Source organism: Somniosus microcephalus, chromosome 4 (genome assembly GCF_052327205.1).
Source record: "Somniosus microcephalus isolate GS21.2 chromosome 4, FLI_Smic_1.0, whole genome shotgun sequence".
Classification (NCBI taxonomy): domain Eukaryota; kingdom Metazoa; phylum Chordata; class Chondrichthyes; order Squaliformes; family Somniosidae; genus Somniosus; species Somniosus microcephalus.
In genome coordinates this window covers 241,015,752-241,033,843 of record NC_140990.1, presented here as the reverse complement: position 1 = coordinate 241,033,843, position 18,092 = coordinate 241,015,752, and the positions used below count along the sequence as shown (strand labels likewise).

Below are 18,092 nucleotides of genomic sequence, written 5' to 3'. Positions count from 1 at the left end.
GCCAAATGTATGATGCTCAACTTTCCTGGATTCCATCCTCTCTTCCACCATGTCCTGATCATCCTCATCACCAAAGCACCGGAAGTTCAAGACAGAAATCCAAGACGGAAATCCATTACTTTCCTAAAATTATCTCTTTAAATTGTTTGAAGAATCTAGCAACAACCTTTTAATTCCTGACCTATCAATAAACTTCTTTAATGGCAGTTTCTTCCAGGCTTTTCCGTCCTACAAGATCACTGATCTTTGTAAGAAATGGCCTCTGGAAAGCTGTACTGGTCTCAACACAGCCACCTTTATTGTGGCAGTGTTACCTGGGACCAAGAAGTGGGCAGAAACTAAAGGAAATCCCAAGGATAACAAGGCCACATCCCCCATCTTCATCTACATGCGGTAGAATGGGCAAATTCAGCCTACGTCAGGACCATCACAAGAAAATAATGACAGGATTTTTTTTTGGGAAGGGGTTTCAGTGTTAGGTCTCCCACTCCATTTCTCTGGACTGCCCAAAATCAAGTGAGTTTCGCCAGGTAAATCAACGCCACATCCCAGAAAAATCCAGACCTAAATTTTGCTCAACAGTACTCTGTTTCTTTTTTTTTAGTACAATTTCTTATCAAGTCCCACATTCTACCCTGGATAATCTATAGCATTAAGTTAATTTATAGTCTTCCACGTGGGACTTTGTAAAAGGCCTTCTGGAAGTCCAAATAAACTATATCATGGGGACTTCCACTATCTATTTTATTTGTAAAAACTAAGTCATGGGGTTTGTCCCCTCCTTGATCCATGCTGTTACTTTTTAAGCTTTTTTAAGCTATTCCAACCTAATCACAAGAAAATTCTAGATGAGGAAAGCCATTCATCACATGGTAATTCATCCACCCCGAAGCAGCACACAGTCTCTCCATTGCAGCATCCAATTGCTTCTTAAATGATTCTAGGATTTTCTATCTGGCATTATTGATCACTTTTTGTGTGAAGCAGAATTCTCGGATATCAGTCCTTAGTATAGTTTCCATTACTTCCCTGGTATTGATATAGTGGCTAATGGGCTTACAATTATCTAGGTCTGATTTTCCCTTTATTTAAATACAGATGTGACATTTGCTGGCTTCCAAACCTGCAGCAGCTCTCCAGTAGCCAAGGAATCTTTTATTGCTGCATGGTTCCATGAGCATTGGCAGCTCTACGGTACCTCAACCAGCTGGCCATTTTTCAATTATGAGTTTAGACAGTGGGTGTTGTCAGCCTATTTAATCATGAGACATTGCAACCAAGCACAATCCTGTCTGTGTCTGAGATGTACACATGCAATTTCTGGAAGGAGTCAGTGGAGAGCAACCAGAATCAGGAACTCTACTGATTTTTCACTCTCACTCACCCAGTGAACCCAAGATCAGTTGTAATCTTCAAATTGCCTACTGTAATCCCAGCTGATATCAGCTAACTTAATGACCAGGAATTAAAGTGGAGACCTTCCTCTGGCTCAGTTCCACACTAAGCAGTTCACCTATACACTGACCCATCTCATACTTCCCCTGATGTTTTAGGCATGTTATCAACCATAAATGGGTGACTAGCTTTTTCCATTCCTAGGTATCATTGGCATGAACAAAAAAAGAGCTAGGACATCAGTATCTCTGTCAAATACAGATCTATGATTGATTTAACTGTAAATGATTCTCTCATTGCACCAAGTAGATTAGAGCGAGAGAACACTGCAATATGAATATAGAATATTTATGGCCTTGAGGGAATCCTGTCAAGGTTACATTAATGAAATTGCCAACAGACTCTATTTATCTTTTCTGACATCATTTGACATTTAAGTGATTGCTGTATGTGAAGTATGCTAAATTAGCTGGACATTTTACTAATCTTAGTCTTTCTTTGGTATTGGGTACTTTGTTTGAGGAAATAGAACTTTAGAATTTATAGGTTTTGTTACGCAGGTTTTTGGCTCAATTTGCAACTTAGAAAATTAGGAGTTGTAGCTGTTTAGTTTCATGGAAAATTATACATGTAATTCATTATTAGTTCAATTAGATTAGAGACAAGAAGCAAATCTTTTTCAGCATCGCATTACAATTTTCCTTATTGAGAGGTCCAGCACAAAATTTCAACCCTCCCCCGGCCAAATTCTACCAATGTTTAAGACAGAAACTGGCACAGGCCCAACTTTCCCAGGTCATTGGCTCAACATCAATTTACATAATCAGCGCACAGACCTTGATTTTCCTTTAAGCAGTTTAGTCTTGTGCTTCTCCTTACACAAGAACACAAACAGAAATTGACCAACTTCATTTTCCTATTTTTAATAGAAATTGTTGCATGACGAGGCTATGTGGATAACTAAGTACTTAAAACTTAAGTCTTCATTTTATAAAATCTGATTGGCACGTTATGGCAACAGAATTATGCAAATTTTGAATTAATTTACGTGCACAGATTAAGCCAATTACAAAATAACTATCACAAGTAACTGTTATACATGCCAATTACCCAATGTATCATTGGGAGATTCAGTGATAGATTATAGTCTAAAGAGATTAGATTTAAATTTCCATTGCCACATAAGTGTAGTTCATAAAACCAACCCTTGATCCCCTCCGTCCTTGCAAACTACCGGCCCATCTCCAACCTCTGTTTCCTCTCCAAAATCCTTTAATGTGTTATCGCCTCCGAAATTCGTGCCCATCCTTCCTGGAACTATATGTTTGAATCCCTCCAATCAGGTTTCCACCCCTACCAAGTTTCTGAAATGGCTCTTATCAAAGTCACAAATTACATCCTATGTGACTATGACAACGGTAAACTATCCCTCCTCATCCTTTTCGACCTGTCTGCAGCCTTTGACACGGTTGACCACGCCATCCGCCTCTCCATCATCATTCAGCTGGGTGGGACTGCACTCGCCTGGTTCCATTCTTATCTATCTAATCGTAGCCAGAGAATCACCTGCAATGGCTTCTCTTCCCGCTCCAGTTACCTCTGGTGTCCCCCAAGGATCTATCCTTGGCCCGCTCTTATTTTTCATCTACATGCTGCCCTTCGGCAACATCATCCCCAAAACACAGCATCACTTTCTACATGTATGCTAACAACACCCAGCTCTACCTCACCACCACTTCCCTCGACCCCTCCACTGTCTATAAATTGCCAGACTGCTTATCCAACATCCAGCACTGGATGAGCAGAAATTTCCTCCAAATATTGGGAAAAATCGAAGCCATTGTCTTCGGTCCCCACCACAAACTGTTCCCTAGCCAGCGACTCCATCCCTCTCCCTAGCATCTGTCTGAGGCTGAACCAGACTGTTTGCAACCTTGGTGTTATATTTGACCTTGAAATGAGTTCCCGACCACATATCTGCGCCATAACTAAGACCGCCTATTTCCAGCTCCATAACGTCGCCCGCCTCCGCCCCTGCCTCAGCTCATCTGCTGCCGAAACCCTCATCCACGCCTTTGTTATCTCTAGACTTGACTATTCCAACGCACTCCTGGCTGGCCTCCCACGTTCTACCCTACGTAAACTTGAGGTCATACAAAACTTGGCTGCCCAGGTCCTAGCTCGCACCAAGTCCCAGTGACCCAACACCCCTGTGCTCGCTGACCTACATTGGCTCTCAGTTAAGCAGAGCCTCAATATTAAAATTCTTATCATTGTTTTTAAATCCTTCCATGCCCTCGCCCTTCCCTTTCTCTGTAATCACCTCCAACCGCGCGCCCCCCCACCCCACTCCAAGATATCTGCGCTCCTTTAATTCTGGCCTCTTGAGCACCCCTGATCTTAATTGCTCAACCATTGGTGACTGTGCCTTCAGCTGCCTAGGCCCGAAGCTCTGGAATTCCCTCCCTAAATCTCTCTGCCTCTCTACCTCTCTTTCCTCCTTTAAGACACTCCTTAAAACCTACCTCTTTGACCAAGCATTTGGTCATCTGTCCTAATTTCTCCTTATGTGGCTCGGTGTTAAATTTTGTTTTATAACACCCTTGTGAAGTGCCTTGGGATGTTTTATTATGTTAAAAGCACTATATAAATACAAGTTGTTGTTGTAGTTAGCATAATTCACAAGATCATAAAATAATTAGGAATGAGGGAGGCCATTCGATCCATCTTAGTTCATCCATCTAGAATTGCCCTCATTGCAGCATCAAATTGATTCTTAAATGATACCAGAGTTTTTGTCTCTACTTCTCTATCTGGAAGCCCATGCGGTGTATTGATAATACTTTGTGTGAAGAAATGTGTGATATCAGTCCAAAATTTACCTTTTACTAGCCTGAACCCATGTTCCCTTGTCCTATTCATAAAATTTATCTTGAAGTAATTTCCCATATTTAATTTTTCCAAACCATTAAATATCTTATATACTTAAAGAAGATTACCTCTTATGTGTCTCCTTTTTAAGGTTCGAACGTCCATGTTGCTTCAACCTACTCGGACCTCAGACACTAGAAATCAGCCTTCTGGTTCTTCTCTGCACTTGCGACGATTTGGGGGACCTGGTTGCTCATATCTTCCCCAGGGAATATAGAAACATAGAAGATAGGAGCAGGAGTAGGCCATTCGGCCCCTCGAGCCTGCTCCGCCATTCAATGCGATCATGGCTGATCATCCAATTTCAGTACCTGGTCCCTGCTTTCTCCCCATACCCCTGGATCCCTTTAGCCTTAAGAAATATATCCAACACTTTCTTCAATATATTTAATAAATTGGCTTCTACTGCCTTCTGTGGTAGAGAATTCCACAGGTTCACCACTCTCTGGGTGAAGAAATTCCTCCTAATTTCTGTCCTAAATGGCCTACCCCTTATCCTTAAGACTGTGACTCCTGGTTCTGGACTCCCCGACCATCGGGAACATCCTTCCTGCATCTAGTCTGTCCAGTCCTGACAGAATTTTATAAGTTTCAATGAGATCCCCTCTCATTCTTCTAAACTCCAGCGACTGGAAGCCCAATCGTCCCAATCTCTCCTCATACGTCATTCCTGCCATCCCAGGTATCAGCCTGGTGAATCTTCGCTGAACTCCTTCCAGGCAAGAACATCCTTCCTCAGATAAGGCAACCAAAACTGCACACAATACGCAAGGTGTGGTCTCACCAAGGCCCTGTACAACTGCAGCAAGACATCCTTGTTCCTGTACTCAAACCCTCTCGCTACGAAGGCCAACATACCATTTGCCTTCTTAACCGCCTGCTGCACCTGCATGCTTACCTTCAGCGACTGGTGCACAAGGACACCCAGGTCTTGTTGCACTTCTCCTTCTCCCAATCGATTGCCATTCAGATAATAATCTGCCTTCCAGTTTTTGCCACCAAAGTGGATAACCTCACATTTATCCACGTTATATTGCATCTGCCATGCTTTTGCCCAATCACCCAACCTATCCAAATCATCCTGGAGTTTCTCAGCATCCTCCTCACAGCACACACGCCCACCCAGCTTTGTGTCCTCTGCAAATTTGGAGATAGTACATCTAGCTCCCTTGTCTAGATCATTAATATATATTGTGAATAGCTGGGGTCCAAGGACCGATCCCTGCTGTACCCCACTAGTCACTGCCTGCCACTTGGAAAAAGACCCGTTTATTCCAACTCTTTGCTTTCTGTCTGCCAACCAGTTCTCTATCCAAGTCAATACCTTGCCCCCAATCCCATGTGCCTTAACTTTACACGCTAATCCCTTTTGCGGGACCTTATCAAAAGCCTTCTGAAAGTCCAAATACACCACATCCACTGGTTCTCCCTTATCTATTTTACCAGTTACATCCTCAAAAAATTCCAGTAGATTAGTCAAGCATGATTTACCTTTTGTAAATCCATGTTGACTTTGTCCGATCCTGTCACGGTTTTCCAAATGCTCTGCTATTTCATCTTTTATAATGGACTCTAGCATTTTCCCCACTACCGATGTCAGGCTTACCGGTCTGTTATTCCCCGTTTTCTCTCTACCACCTTTTTTGAATAGTGGGGTAACATTAGCTACCCTCCAATCCATGGGTACTGTTCCAGATTCCATCGAATGTTGGAAGATAGTCAGCAATGCATCTACTATTTCTAGGGCCACTTCCTTAAGTACCCTAGGATGTAGATTATCAGGCCCTGGGGATTTATCGGCCTTCAATTCCATCAATTTCCCTAACACCATTTCCCTACAAATATTGATTTCTTTCAGTTCCTCCTTTTCATCAGACCCCATGTTCCCCGACATCTTTGGGAGGTTATTTGTGTCCTCCTTTGTGAAGACAGAACCAAAATATGAATTTAATTGGTCTGCCATTTCTTTGTTCCCCATTATAAATTCCCCATCAGAATATTTAGTATCTCATCCTTATCCTCTGTTTCCAGCCCATTAGCATCTTTTGTGGTTCTCACCTTTTCCCGGACAACCATCTTCCTGTTGAAATACCAAAAGAACTTCCTACTGTTTTGCCTCTTCAGATATAGTTTTTCTAGGCATCTGTTTGCCCCTCCTACTGCTCTATTATCATGACTCTGTGTATTTCTATACTCATCCTCAAAATACTCAAGTCAATAGTATGTTGAACTATTTAACCAAGTGAACACTGCCCCCTTTCTCTCTGCAGAATTCCTAGAAGTAATTTTTCCTTTTTTTTAAATTAAACTTCTGATTTGTTTGTTGGACGTCATCGTCCGAGCGAGGGACCACAAGGACGTCCGCATCACCCGCGCCATGACAGGAGCCGACGACTGCTGGACAGACCACCGCCTAATCTGCTCTGTCATCTCCATCAATGTAGCCCCAAAACAGCGGCGGCAACAGAAACAATGCCGCAGGAAAATCAACGCTGGAGCACTCAAAGACCCCGCGAAGAAAGCCCTATTCAGCCTGCGCCTCACAAACAACCTGGCGACTCCCAGTGATGCAGAGACACAGAGTATCCACAGCGCCTGGTCTGCACTCAAGGCCTCCATAATCAGCACCTGTGAAGAGACGGCTCGGTCAGTTGACCAGGAAGCACCAAGAGATCCAGGAGCTAATAAGCCGCAAGTGCAAGGCATTCCTGATCTGGAAACAGCAACACAACTTGAAAGCAAGAAAGCAGCTCTACAGACACCTGAAGGCTGAGGTGCAACAAAAAACTTGCGACCTAAAGAACAGATGGTGGGTGGAGAAAGCGCAGGAGATCCAGCAGCTTGCCGACAACCACGACGTGCGTGGATTCTTTAGCGCAGTCAAGAACATCTACGGCCCAAGCACCCAAGGTTCTACCCCACCGCGGCCCAAGAACGGAGAGGTACTCATCAAGGACAGAGAGGCAGTCAGTGCCCGCTGGAAGGAGCACTTCGAAGATCTCCTTAACCGAGACTCTGTCTTTGATGCGAGTGTCCTCAACTCCATCCCGCCACCATTTCAGCACAACCCCAACCCAGCATGAGGTTGAAAAGGCCATCTGACAACTGAAAAACAAGGCCTCAGGAGCACTAAAGCCGAGGCACTAAAGCATGGCGGAGAAGCACTACTGGCGCGAATTCATGAACTCATTTCTCTTATCTGGAAAGAGGAGAGCATGCCAGGGGATCTCAGAGACGCCGTAATTGTGACCATCTTCAAGAAAGGTGACAAATCCGATTGCGGTAATTACAGAGGAGTTTCCCTGCTGTCTGCCACAGGGAAAGCCATCGCAAGAATCCTCCTCAATCACCTTCTCCCAGTGGCCGAAGAGCTCCTCCCAGAGTCGCAATGTGGATTCCGCCCACTAAGGGGGACAATGGACATGATCTTCACCGCGCGTCAATTACAAGAGAAATGCTGGGAACAGCACCAACCGCTGTACATGGCCGCCTTTGATCTCGCAAAGGCCTTCGACACTTGTCAACCGTGAGGGATTATGGAGTGTCCTCCTCAAATTCAGCTGCCCTCAAAAGTTTGTCACTATCCTCCGCCTGCTTGACGACGACATGCAAGCCATGATCCTGACCAACGGTTCCACCACAGACCCAATTCACGTACAGACCGGGGTCAAACAAGGCTGTGTCATCGCACCAATGCTCTTCTCGATCTTCCTTGCTGTAATGCTCCATCTCACCCTCAATAAGCTCCCCACTGGAGTGGAGCTAATTTACAGAACAAACAGGAAACTGTTCAACCTCCGACGCCTCCAGCCCAGATCCAAAGTCGTCCCATCCTCTGTCATCGAATTACAGTATGCAGATGACGCTTGCATCTGCACTCACTCGGAGGTCGAAATCCAAACCATCGTCAACACCTTCACCGAAGTGTACGAGAACATGGGCCTTACACTAAACATCCGTAAGATAAAGGTCCTCTACCAACCTGCCCCCGCCACACAGCACTGCCCCCCGATTATCAAAATCCACGACAAGGTCTTGGACAAAGTGGACCACTTTCCATGCCTCGGGAGCCTAATGTCAACAAGGGCAGACATCGATGCCGAAGTCCAACACTGCCTTCAGTGTGCCAGTGCAGCCTTCAGTCGCCTTCGGAAGAGAGTGTTTGAAGACCAGGACCTCAAACCCGGCACTAAGCTCATGGTCTACAGAGCAGCAGTGATACCCGCCCTGCTGTATGCCTCAGAGACATGGACCATGTACAGCAGGCACCTCAAAGCACTGGAAAGGTACCACCAACACTGCCTCCACAAGATCCTGCAAATCCATTGGCAGGATAGGCACACCAATGTCAGTGTTCTTGCTTAGGCCAACATCCCCAGCATCGAAACTTTGACCACGCTCGATCAGCTCCAATGGACGGGTCACATCATCCGCATGCCCGATACGAGACTTCCAAAACAAGCGCTCTACTCGGAGCTCCGACGCAGCAAGAGAGCCCCAGGTGGGCAGAGGAAACGCTCCAAGGACACCCTCAAATCCTCCTTGAAAAAGTGCAACATCCCCATCGACACCTGGGAATCCCTGGCCCAAGACCACACAAAGTGGACGAGAAGAATCTGGGAAGGCGTCGAACACCTCGAGTCTCTTCACCGGGCGCAAGCAGAAGCCGGGCGCAAGCAGCGCCAGTCAACCCAAGTACCCCACCCACCCGCCCCTTCAACCACCGTCTGCCCCACCTGTGACAGAGACTGTAGGTCCCGCATTGGACTCATCAGTCACCTGAAAACTCATTTTTAATGTGGAAGCAAGTCATCCTCTGTTCCGAGGGACTGCCTAAGAGAGAAAGAGAATTGCTCTATTAACATGACTCTGTGTATTCCTATACTCATCCTCAAAATACTCAAGTCAATAGTATGTTGAACTATTTAACCAAGTGAACACTGCCCCTTTTCTCTCTGCACAATTCCTAGCGGTAATTTTTCCTTTTTAAAAAAAATTAAACTTTTGATTTGTTTCTTGGTCCATTTAGGGTCATGCTTGTTTAGTCTAAGCTTGCTGATGTACTTATCCTGCATGCTAAGCTTTAATCCTTTAAAGATGTTACACTTCACTTACACTGAAATGCTGTTGACCAACCTCCCCCAATCAATTTGTTTGAGTTGATCTCTTATTTCTTTGAAGATAGCCCTTTTAAAGTTATATAACTGGCTCCTTGTCTTCAGAATATCTAAATCCCAGATCATATTGAATTTAATCTTTCTGTGGTGCTGTCCCTCAGGGCTCCACAACTTTCATTTTCTGTACAATATCTGGGTCACAAAGAAGTACCAGGTCAAGTTGAGCACCGTCTCTTATGGCTTCCCAAATGTTTCATGAAGTAGTCATGCAGTACAGTATATGCATTATTCTGGCTCTAAACAGCTTGGGTTTTTCTAATACATATTTGGTTGATTCAAGTCACTCACTAAATTAAAGCTCCTGTTTTCACATACTTTTATTTCTTCATAGACCAAATTGTCTTCCTTCTGAGTCTTATTTTCCAGGTGATCCTGACATACAAGCCTACCCACCATATTTTCTGACCACTCTACCTTTGCTTTACCTCTACTCTGTACCCTGAATGCTGTATTCATTACCATCCCCCAGTGTTAATCATGTTTCTGATATTTCTAATATATCACAGTTGCATGCCAGCACATCAGCCTTTTATTATCAGAATTTTATTTCTAATGCTTCCAGTGTTCAAGTACATATATCATCTTTTAGATTTGCCTCCTTTCATGACCCCCAGTGTCTGTCATTTCCTAGTCCTGGATTTGTATATGTCTCGAATTTCTATGTCTGTACCCTCCTGTGTCTACCTTCTGCCTGATGAACAGTCTCATCTGGGATCCAGTTACTCACTGCCCTCATTTTTTTTTAAAAATTCATTCTCGGGATGTGGGTAGCATTTATTGCCCATCCCTAATTGCCCTCGAGAAGGTGGTAGTGAGCCGCCTTCTTCAACTGCTGCAGTCTGTGTGATGAAGGCACTCCCACAGTGCTGTTAGGCAGGGAAATCCAGAATTTTGACCCAGCAACGATGAAGGAACGCCGATATATTTCCAAGTCAGGATAGTGTGTGACTTGGACAGGAACTTGGAGGTGATGGTGTTCCCATCCGCCTGCTGCCCTTGTCCTTCTAGGCGGTAGAGGTCACGGGTTAAAGAAGTGCTGTTGCAGAAGCCTTGGCAAGTTGCTGCAGTGAATCTTGTAGATGGTACACACGGTGTGCCGGTAGTGGAGGGAGTGAATGTTTAAGGTGGTGGATGGGGTGCCAATCAAGCAGGCTGCTTTATCCTGGATGGTGTCAAACTTCTTGAGTGTTGCTGGAGCTGCACTCATCCAGGCAAGTGGAGAGTACCATAGGATTACAGCACAGAAATAGGCCAATCGGCCCAACCAGTCCATGCTGGCATTTATGCTCCACATGAGCCTCCTGACTTTCCTCATCTAAATCAATCAGCATAACCCTCTATTCCCTTTTCCCTCATGTTTGTCTAGCCTCCCCTTAAATGCATCTATATTATTCGTTTCAAACACTCCCTGTGGTAGCAAGTTCCACATTCTCACCACTCTTTGGGTAAAGAAGTTTCTTCTGAATTCCCTATTGGATTTCTTGGTGACTATCTTATATTCATGGCCTCTAGTTATGCTCTTCCCCACAAGTGGAAACATATTCTCTGTATCCATTCTATCAAAACCTTTAATAATTTTAAAGACCTCTATTAGGTCACCCATCAGTCTTCTTTTTTCAGGAGAAAAGGGCCTGGTCATCCTTTTGTGATATGTATACCCTCGCATTTCTGGTATCATCCTTGTAAATCTTCTCTGCACCCTCTCCAGTGCTTCTATATCCTTTTTATAATATGGCGACCAGAACTGTACACAGTGTGGTCTAACCAAGGTTCGATACAGGTTTAGCATAACTTCCCTACTTTTCAATTCTATACCTCTAGAAATAAACCGTAGTGCTTGGTTTGCTTTTGTTAAAAATGGTATTGCTAACCTGTGTCGCAACTTTTAGTGATTTGTGTATTTGTACTCCAAGATCCCTTTGTTCCTCTACCCCACGTAGACTTGCACCCTCCAAGTGATAAGTGACCTCACTATTCTTCCTACCAAAATGTAATACCTCACATTTATCTGTATTTATTTGGCTGGTCAATGGTGACCCCCCCCCCCAGGATGATGATGGTGGAGGATTCGGCGATGGTAATGCTGTTGAATGTCATGAGGAGGTGGTTTGTCTCTCACTTGTTGGAGATAGTCATTGCCTGGCACTTGTGCGTCACAAATGCTACTTGCCACTTATCAGCCCAGGTTGTCCAGGTCTTGCTGCATGGACTGCTTCATTATCTGAGGAGTTGTGAATGGAACTGAACATTGTGCAATCATCAGTGATCAATCCCACTTCTGACCTTATGAAGGTCATTGATGAAGCAGCTGAAGATGTTTGGGCCTAGGACACCGCCCTGAGGAACCCCTGCAGCAATGTCCTGGGGCTGAGATGATTGGCCTCCAGCAGCCACATACATCTTCCTTTGTGCTAGGTATGACTCCAGCCAGTGGAGAGGTTTCCCTGGATTCTCATTGACTTCAATTTTACTAGGGCTCCTTTATGCCACACTCAGTCAAATGCTGCCTTGAAATCAAGAGCAGTCACTCTCACCTCACCTCTGAAATTCAGCTCTTTTGTCAATGTTTGGATCAAGGCTGTAATGAGGTCTGGAGCCGAGTGGTCCTGGCAGAACCCAAACTGAGTATCGGTGAGCTGGTTATTGGTGAGTAAGTGCCGCTTGATAGCACTGTCGACAACACATTCCATCACTTTGCTGATGACTGAGAGTAGGCTGATGGAGCGGTAATTGGCCAGATTGGATTTGTCCTGCCTATCTAGTTTAAATGTTTCGATTGCTGCCTCAATGTTACTTGCGAGTCTCTTGGTTCCTGCTTGGTTTACGTGCATTTTTGTTCTGAAAGTAATCCCTATTACTGTATTTATGAAAGTAGCATTATAAAACTATATTATATAAGTGGCTACTATTTCTACAATCTGTCAACCCTCTTGAAACAGCAAGCCATCAAATCTTAGTGATTTTCAAAATGCTGTTGGAGACTGCTCATGATAATGAATTTCAAGAGTGAGAGTGATATTGAAAGATTTTTGATGCAAATTGAGTGGATGTATACAGATTTACCCATGAAAAACAATGCTATTTTACTGACTTACTAAGTCAACTTGTTAAAAACTAAGAGATGAAAGAGTAAGAAAGTGATACTCTTCACTTGTGCCAGGCAATGACTATCTCCAACAAGTGAGAGACAAACCACCTCATGACATTAAACAGCATTACCATCGCCGAATCCTCCACCATCAACATCCTGGGGGGTCACCATTGACCAGCCAAATAAATACAGATAAATGTGAGGTATTACACCTTTCACCCCACCAGCCTCCACATTCAACGGATCATCCTCCGCCATTTCCGCCACCTCCAGCGTGATCCCACCACCAAACGCATCTTCCCCTCACCTCCCCTTTCAGCATTCCGTAGGGACTGCTCCCTCCGCGACACCCTAGTCCACTCCTCTATCACCCCCAGCACCCCTTCCCCCGGCACCTTCCCATGCAAGCGCAGCAGATGCAACACATGCCCTTATACCTCCCCCCTTCCCACTGTCCAGGGACCCAAACACCCCTTCCAGGTGAAACAGTGATTTACTTGTACTTCTTGCAATCTAGTATACTGTATTCGCTGCTCACGATGTGGTCTCCTCTACATTGGGGAGACCAAATGCAGATTGGGTGACCGCTTTGCGGAACACCTCCGTTCAGTCCGTAAGGAGGACCCCGAGCTTCCCGTTGCCTGTCACTTTAATTCTCCACTCCATTCCGACTCAGACCTCACCGTCCTCGGCCTCTTGCATTGTTCCACGGAAGCTCAGTGTAAGCTTGAGGAACAGCACCTCATCTTTTGATTAGGCACTTTACAGCCCTCTGGACTCAACATAGAGTTCAACAATTTCAGATCATAACCTCGGCCTCTATCATATTTATATTTTTTATCCACACTTTGTGCTTTTTTTTCCCCCTCCCACATGGCAGCTGTCTTTTATTCTGCCAGCGCAATTCACACTTCATCTAGAGCCATCCTTTGCTTCTTAACCTGTCACATTACCACCTCCTCTTGCCTTCAATATCTCTTAATGCCTCTTTACTTCTCCTGCCTTCCATCCTATCACAGACCTTCCCTTTGGTTCTTTATCCCCTCCCCCATTTCCCAGCCCCTAAACTTGCTTTTAAATCTGCTCCATTTCCTGCTTTTTTCCAGTTCTGACGAAAGGTCTTCGACCTGAAACGTTAACTCTGTTTCTCTCTCCACGGATGCTGCCTGGCCTGCTGAGTTTTTCCAGCGTTTTCTGTTGTTATTTCAGATTTCCAGCATCCGCAGAATTTTGCTATTGTAAGAAAGTGATACTGTAGGGAACAGCTGCATTTGCATCACATTTTCAGTCCTGTATGCACAAACAATGTCAGTCCTATGAGTAAACTAATTTAAAATACACAGTGCATCCTGTCACAAATTCTACTGTTTTAAATTATTTAATAATGTAATTCAAAGATACCTTGCCCCCCCCCCTTTTGCTATCCAATTTGCTCACACCCCTGAAAGGCAGTGACTTCCTTGCTAGAGTACGATTCCACAGACAGCTATCACCCTTCAAGTAACCATTAATTGAATGTGAACTTGGACAATGAGCAATGGGAAGCTATTTAACTATCAAAGACTTCAGAACCTAGCCTGATCATGCTCTTGCTAAATGTCCACATCTGCATTTCCAGAAAAAAACAGGAGAGATCAGGAGCAAGAGTCCTTGCTATTTTTCCTTCCCTAATCCAAGAATGCTGCAGCCAATTGATTAAAATCAGATAATTTAGCACAGATCAGGAATAAAAACCAGGGTCCTACTGGTCTGCATGCCTCAGAGACAATGCCTTCAGAAGAAGCTTTCAATTATTTTAATGCTTTCCTAATAAACTTAGCAAATTAAGCTTTTGCAACATTTAAAAAGAACCAGTATTTGCCAAATGTTAACAAGGTTTTATTCCATTTTCAATTCATGGTTAATTTCACTAAAAAATAAATTAAATAGATTATCAGCTGCATTTACAATGGTTAACAATTAAAAGACTATTATTACAATTCTACAATTTAGCCCAGGCAGTCCATTTCAGTAAATTTTCAAGAGAGGTTAGTCTCTAGCCTCTAATACGCAGATTTTACTGATTATTCCAATCCATTTTCAGCAAGTTGAACAGGTTAATGAACTGAGCTCTTGAATCACTCAAAAGCTGTTGGAATCACACATCTGACCACAATGATGTGATAATTGAATCTTTCTGACGCAGTGATGGGTTTTGCATCCAACATATGCCAAATCTAATTTGGACAAACAACCAGGAAACTGATTACAACATGGATGACAATTTCACTACTTAGCCAAATTATGTTTTATTGCATAAGAACACAACAAACATATTTTCTTTCAGCCATCTTTTATCAACTTACATGTACAAATAAAAAAAAACAAAAGTGCCTAATCCTAAGAACTTGATTTAATTTTCATACAAAAGCTCGGTTATAATAGTTCTTTCAAATTTGAAAATAAAAATTCTCTTCACATTACTTTTCAGGAAGTTAAGTAAAAAAGTGAACCTCAGTAGGCTCCTGCCTTGTACCAAGCAGCAATCCTATAAATATAAACCCAGTAAAGCCTACTTAACAAAAACATCAAAATACAGTAACAGTCAATTATTATAGATCAAATTTATTAAAATACTATTTTTCATACCACCAGCTTTAAATAACTTGGTTATTTACACAAAATGTAATTTTCAGAAAGGCAGAAAGATGTGTATAATCTACCTACTGAAAACAATAGCTATTGATGTTCAATACGTGTTTCAAGACTAAGGGCTGGATTTTCATTGAGGAGGCGGGTAGGAGGCAGGACTACAACTTTTGGGGTTGTAGTCCAGCCTCCACCGAGTTCTAGCCAACCCACATGATTTTGACTTGATTGACCTTGTTGAGCCCGCCCAACGGGCTCAGCAGGCCAATTAAGGGCTACCTGGCAACAGGTGACATCACAGATTGACATTTCATCTGTCAAGACCTTTTGACAGATGAAATATCAGCGTTTCACAGCTGTTTGAAGCTGTCAAACACTGACAATCCGTACTCCAGGTTAATTCCTTCCTCTCAGGATGATTTAGAGATCTCCCCGGAACAGAAAGCAGAGGCTGCAGATTTTGACAGATCGCGGCAATTCTGCTTTCTGTGCCGGTGAGTTGAGGGACTCCAGAGACCTGAAGGAAGGAAGGCTATAAAGGTAAGTAAAACTTCTTTAAACACTTTACACAGACCAAACACGCTACCTCTGCACTCATGCACCCATCACTCACTTGAACACCGGACATCTCGACCCCTCCAAGCCCTTCATCCCAACGGCCCGCCTCGCTAACTTGGCGTGGTTTGGAGCCGTAGGGAATCCCACATTTCAACAATGAAAATAGGGATTAGGCTAAAAACTGCCCGTTAACAGGCAGTTAATTGGCACTAATCCCCTTCCTGCCTCGGGGAGGCGGGTCCCAGTGCGGGGCGGGTCTCCTTTGAAACTGGCATGGAGGCGGGTTGGGGGCGCAATGGGGTCGGGACCCCCGATTTCGGGATTTTAAACCCCCACACGCCTCCAGTACCAACTCCACGGCCCAATGAAAATCCAGCCCTAAATATTTATCATGGTTTCAATCAGTAAGTACAATGAGCAATAACTCTGAAGATTTTGTGTTTGTGGATATGAACCTGGTTTTCATTTCTACACTGACAGTGTATATAATAAATGCAAAATAATATTGGAAGCTGTAAACCAGGTTAAATAATTTCAAAAATACAATACCAATGCTGGAGAACACGTCATTGTTCACGTACCTCAAATCCTAGTCTATCTTTCTCCTTCCAGAAGCAGAAATGAGTCACTTTCTTGTCCCAGAACTCATCTGGTTTCACCACACACACTAGAGACACTTCAGCTGGAATCACATTCTAGGTAACAGAAGAAAATCTGTATCACTTTCACATGTAGAGGCTTTTACAAAATACATTTTACCCCACAACTTTACAGAGATACTGGAAATATTAGAGACTACTCATAGCACCTGTAAAGAGAACACAGGTAGGATTAAGGTAGTTCAGTTCACAGTGGCCATGTTTTTTTCTCCAACACAGCCACTGCCAACAGCGACAGGAAAGTGAAGTCTAAGGCAACACCCGAGGCACGTGATCTTTAGAAACATCAAGGAGTTAACTTTCTTGATTCATATATGAATTAGTGACTGGAAACCAAACTATGGGCTGGATTTTGCCGATGCTCAGAGGGCGGGTTTGGAGTCGGGTCTGCTGTCAATATCTAAAAGATCAACAGCGGGACGGTAGCCCGCTCTGAACCCGCCTCCTTGTAAGTTTTCCAAGTGCTGGCTCTGCCTGCGCTTTGCAAACCCGGCACGTCAGCCAATGGAAATACTTAAGAGGGTGTTTAAAAGGTATTTAGGCAGCATTTTACCAGCTACTAACCATTTTTCTAAGTTTTTCACGAGGTTCACGTCGCTCGGGGATCAAGTCAGGTAAGTATGTCGGGTTTTCAACAACTCTCCATTGCTTTGAGTAGGTGCGAAAGTGTTATAAAAGCTACCATTTCACAGCTGTTGCATTTTCCAATCTCAGAAACTGGAGCCTTCAGTATTTAGAAGAGATCTTTCAGCTTTATGCAGTTTGGAAGTGTTTGGAGTAAACTCTCTATTCACTGTCACCTCCCTGGAACAACATATCTCACCATATCTAACATCAGAATGGGCATGATTTATGCTCTCTCACCTTGGTCCTCAGAATCTGAGGACGATCAGCTGCAGCAATAGCAGAACCAGTCACACCAGCAGCAGCAACAAGAGCACCAACCTTCTCCTGAACCACCTGATGCTGCACAGGGCAGAGGGCATCAGTGCAGGGCTGCACTGCGCCGGAGGCGATACCTCCAACACGAGGTTTGCAGGCAGAGGATGAGCTTCCTCAACATGACGGAGCAGCAGTGCCAAAGGAGGCTCAGGCTATCACGCCAGGTCATCACTGACATTTGCGGATTACTGGAGCAAGACCTGCAGCCCAGAGGAAGGGGTGGACACCCCTTGCCAATGGCTATGAAAGTCACCCCTGCCCTCAACTTCTTCGCCTCAGGCTCCTTCCAGGCATCTGCAGCAGACATTTGCGACATCTCGCAGTCGGCCGCCCACAGATGCATCACACAGCTCACCGATGCACTCTTTAACAAGTCCACCAATTATATCCATTTTGCCACTGATGAAGCCAGTGTCAATGAGCAGGCACTCGGCTTTGCTGCTCTAAGCTGGCTTCCCACTGGTGTAGGGCATCATCGACTGCACACATGTGGCCATCAGGGCACCCCATCAGAACTCAGTAGTATTTGTTAACCGCAAGGGCTTCCACTCCCTCAACGTGCAGCTGCCACAGGAAGATTATCATGCATGTGTGCGCCAAATTCCCTGGTAGCTACCATGACTCTTACATCCTGCGCCACTCCACCATCCTTCAGCTCTTCGCTCCGCCAAACAGTTTTCCTGGCTGACTGCTTAGAGACAAGGGCTATCC

General features: G+C 44.3%; 1 protein-coding gene across 1 annotated transcript in view; it reads right to left on the bottom strand.

Moving 5' to 3' along the window:
* Nucleotides 1-18,092, bottom strand: part of sestd1 (SEC14 and spectrin domains 1) — a 188,165-nt gene that overhangs the window by 106,170 nt on the left and 63,903 nt on the right. Inside the window, 1 exon segment of the mRNA XM_085985980.1 lies at nt 16,362-16,475. Coding sequence (XP_085842106.1) covers nt 16,362-16,475 — 114 coding nt within the window.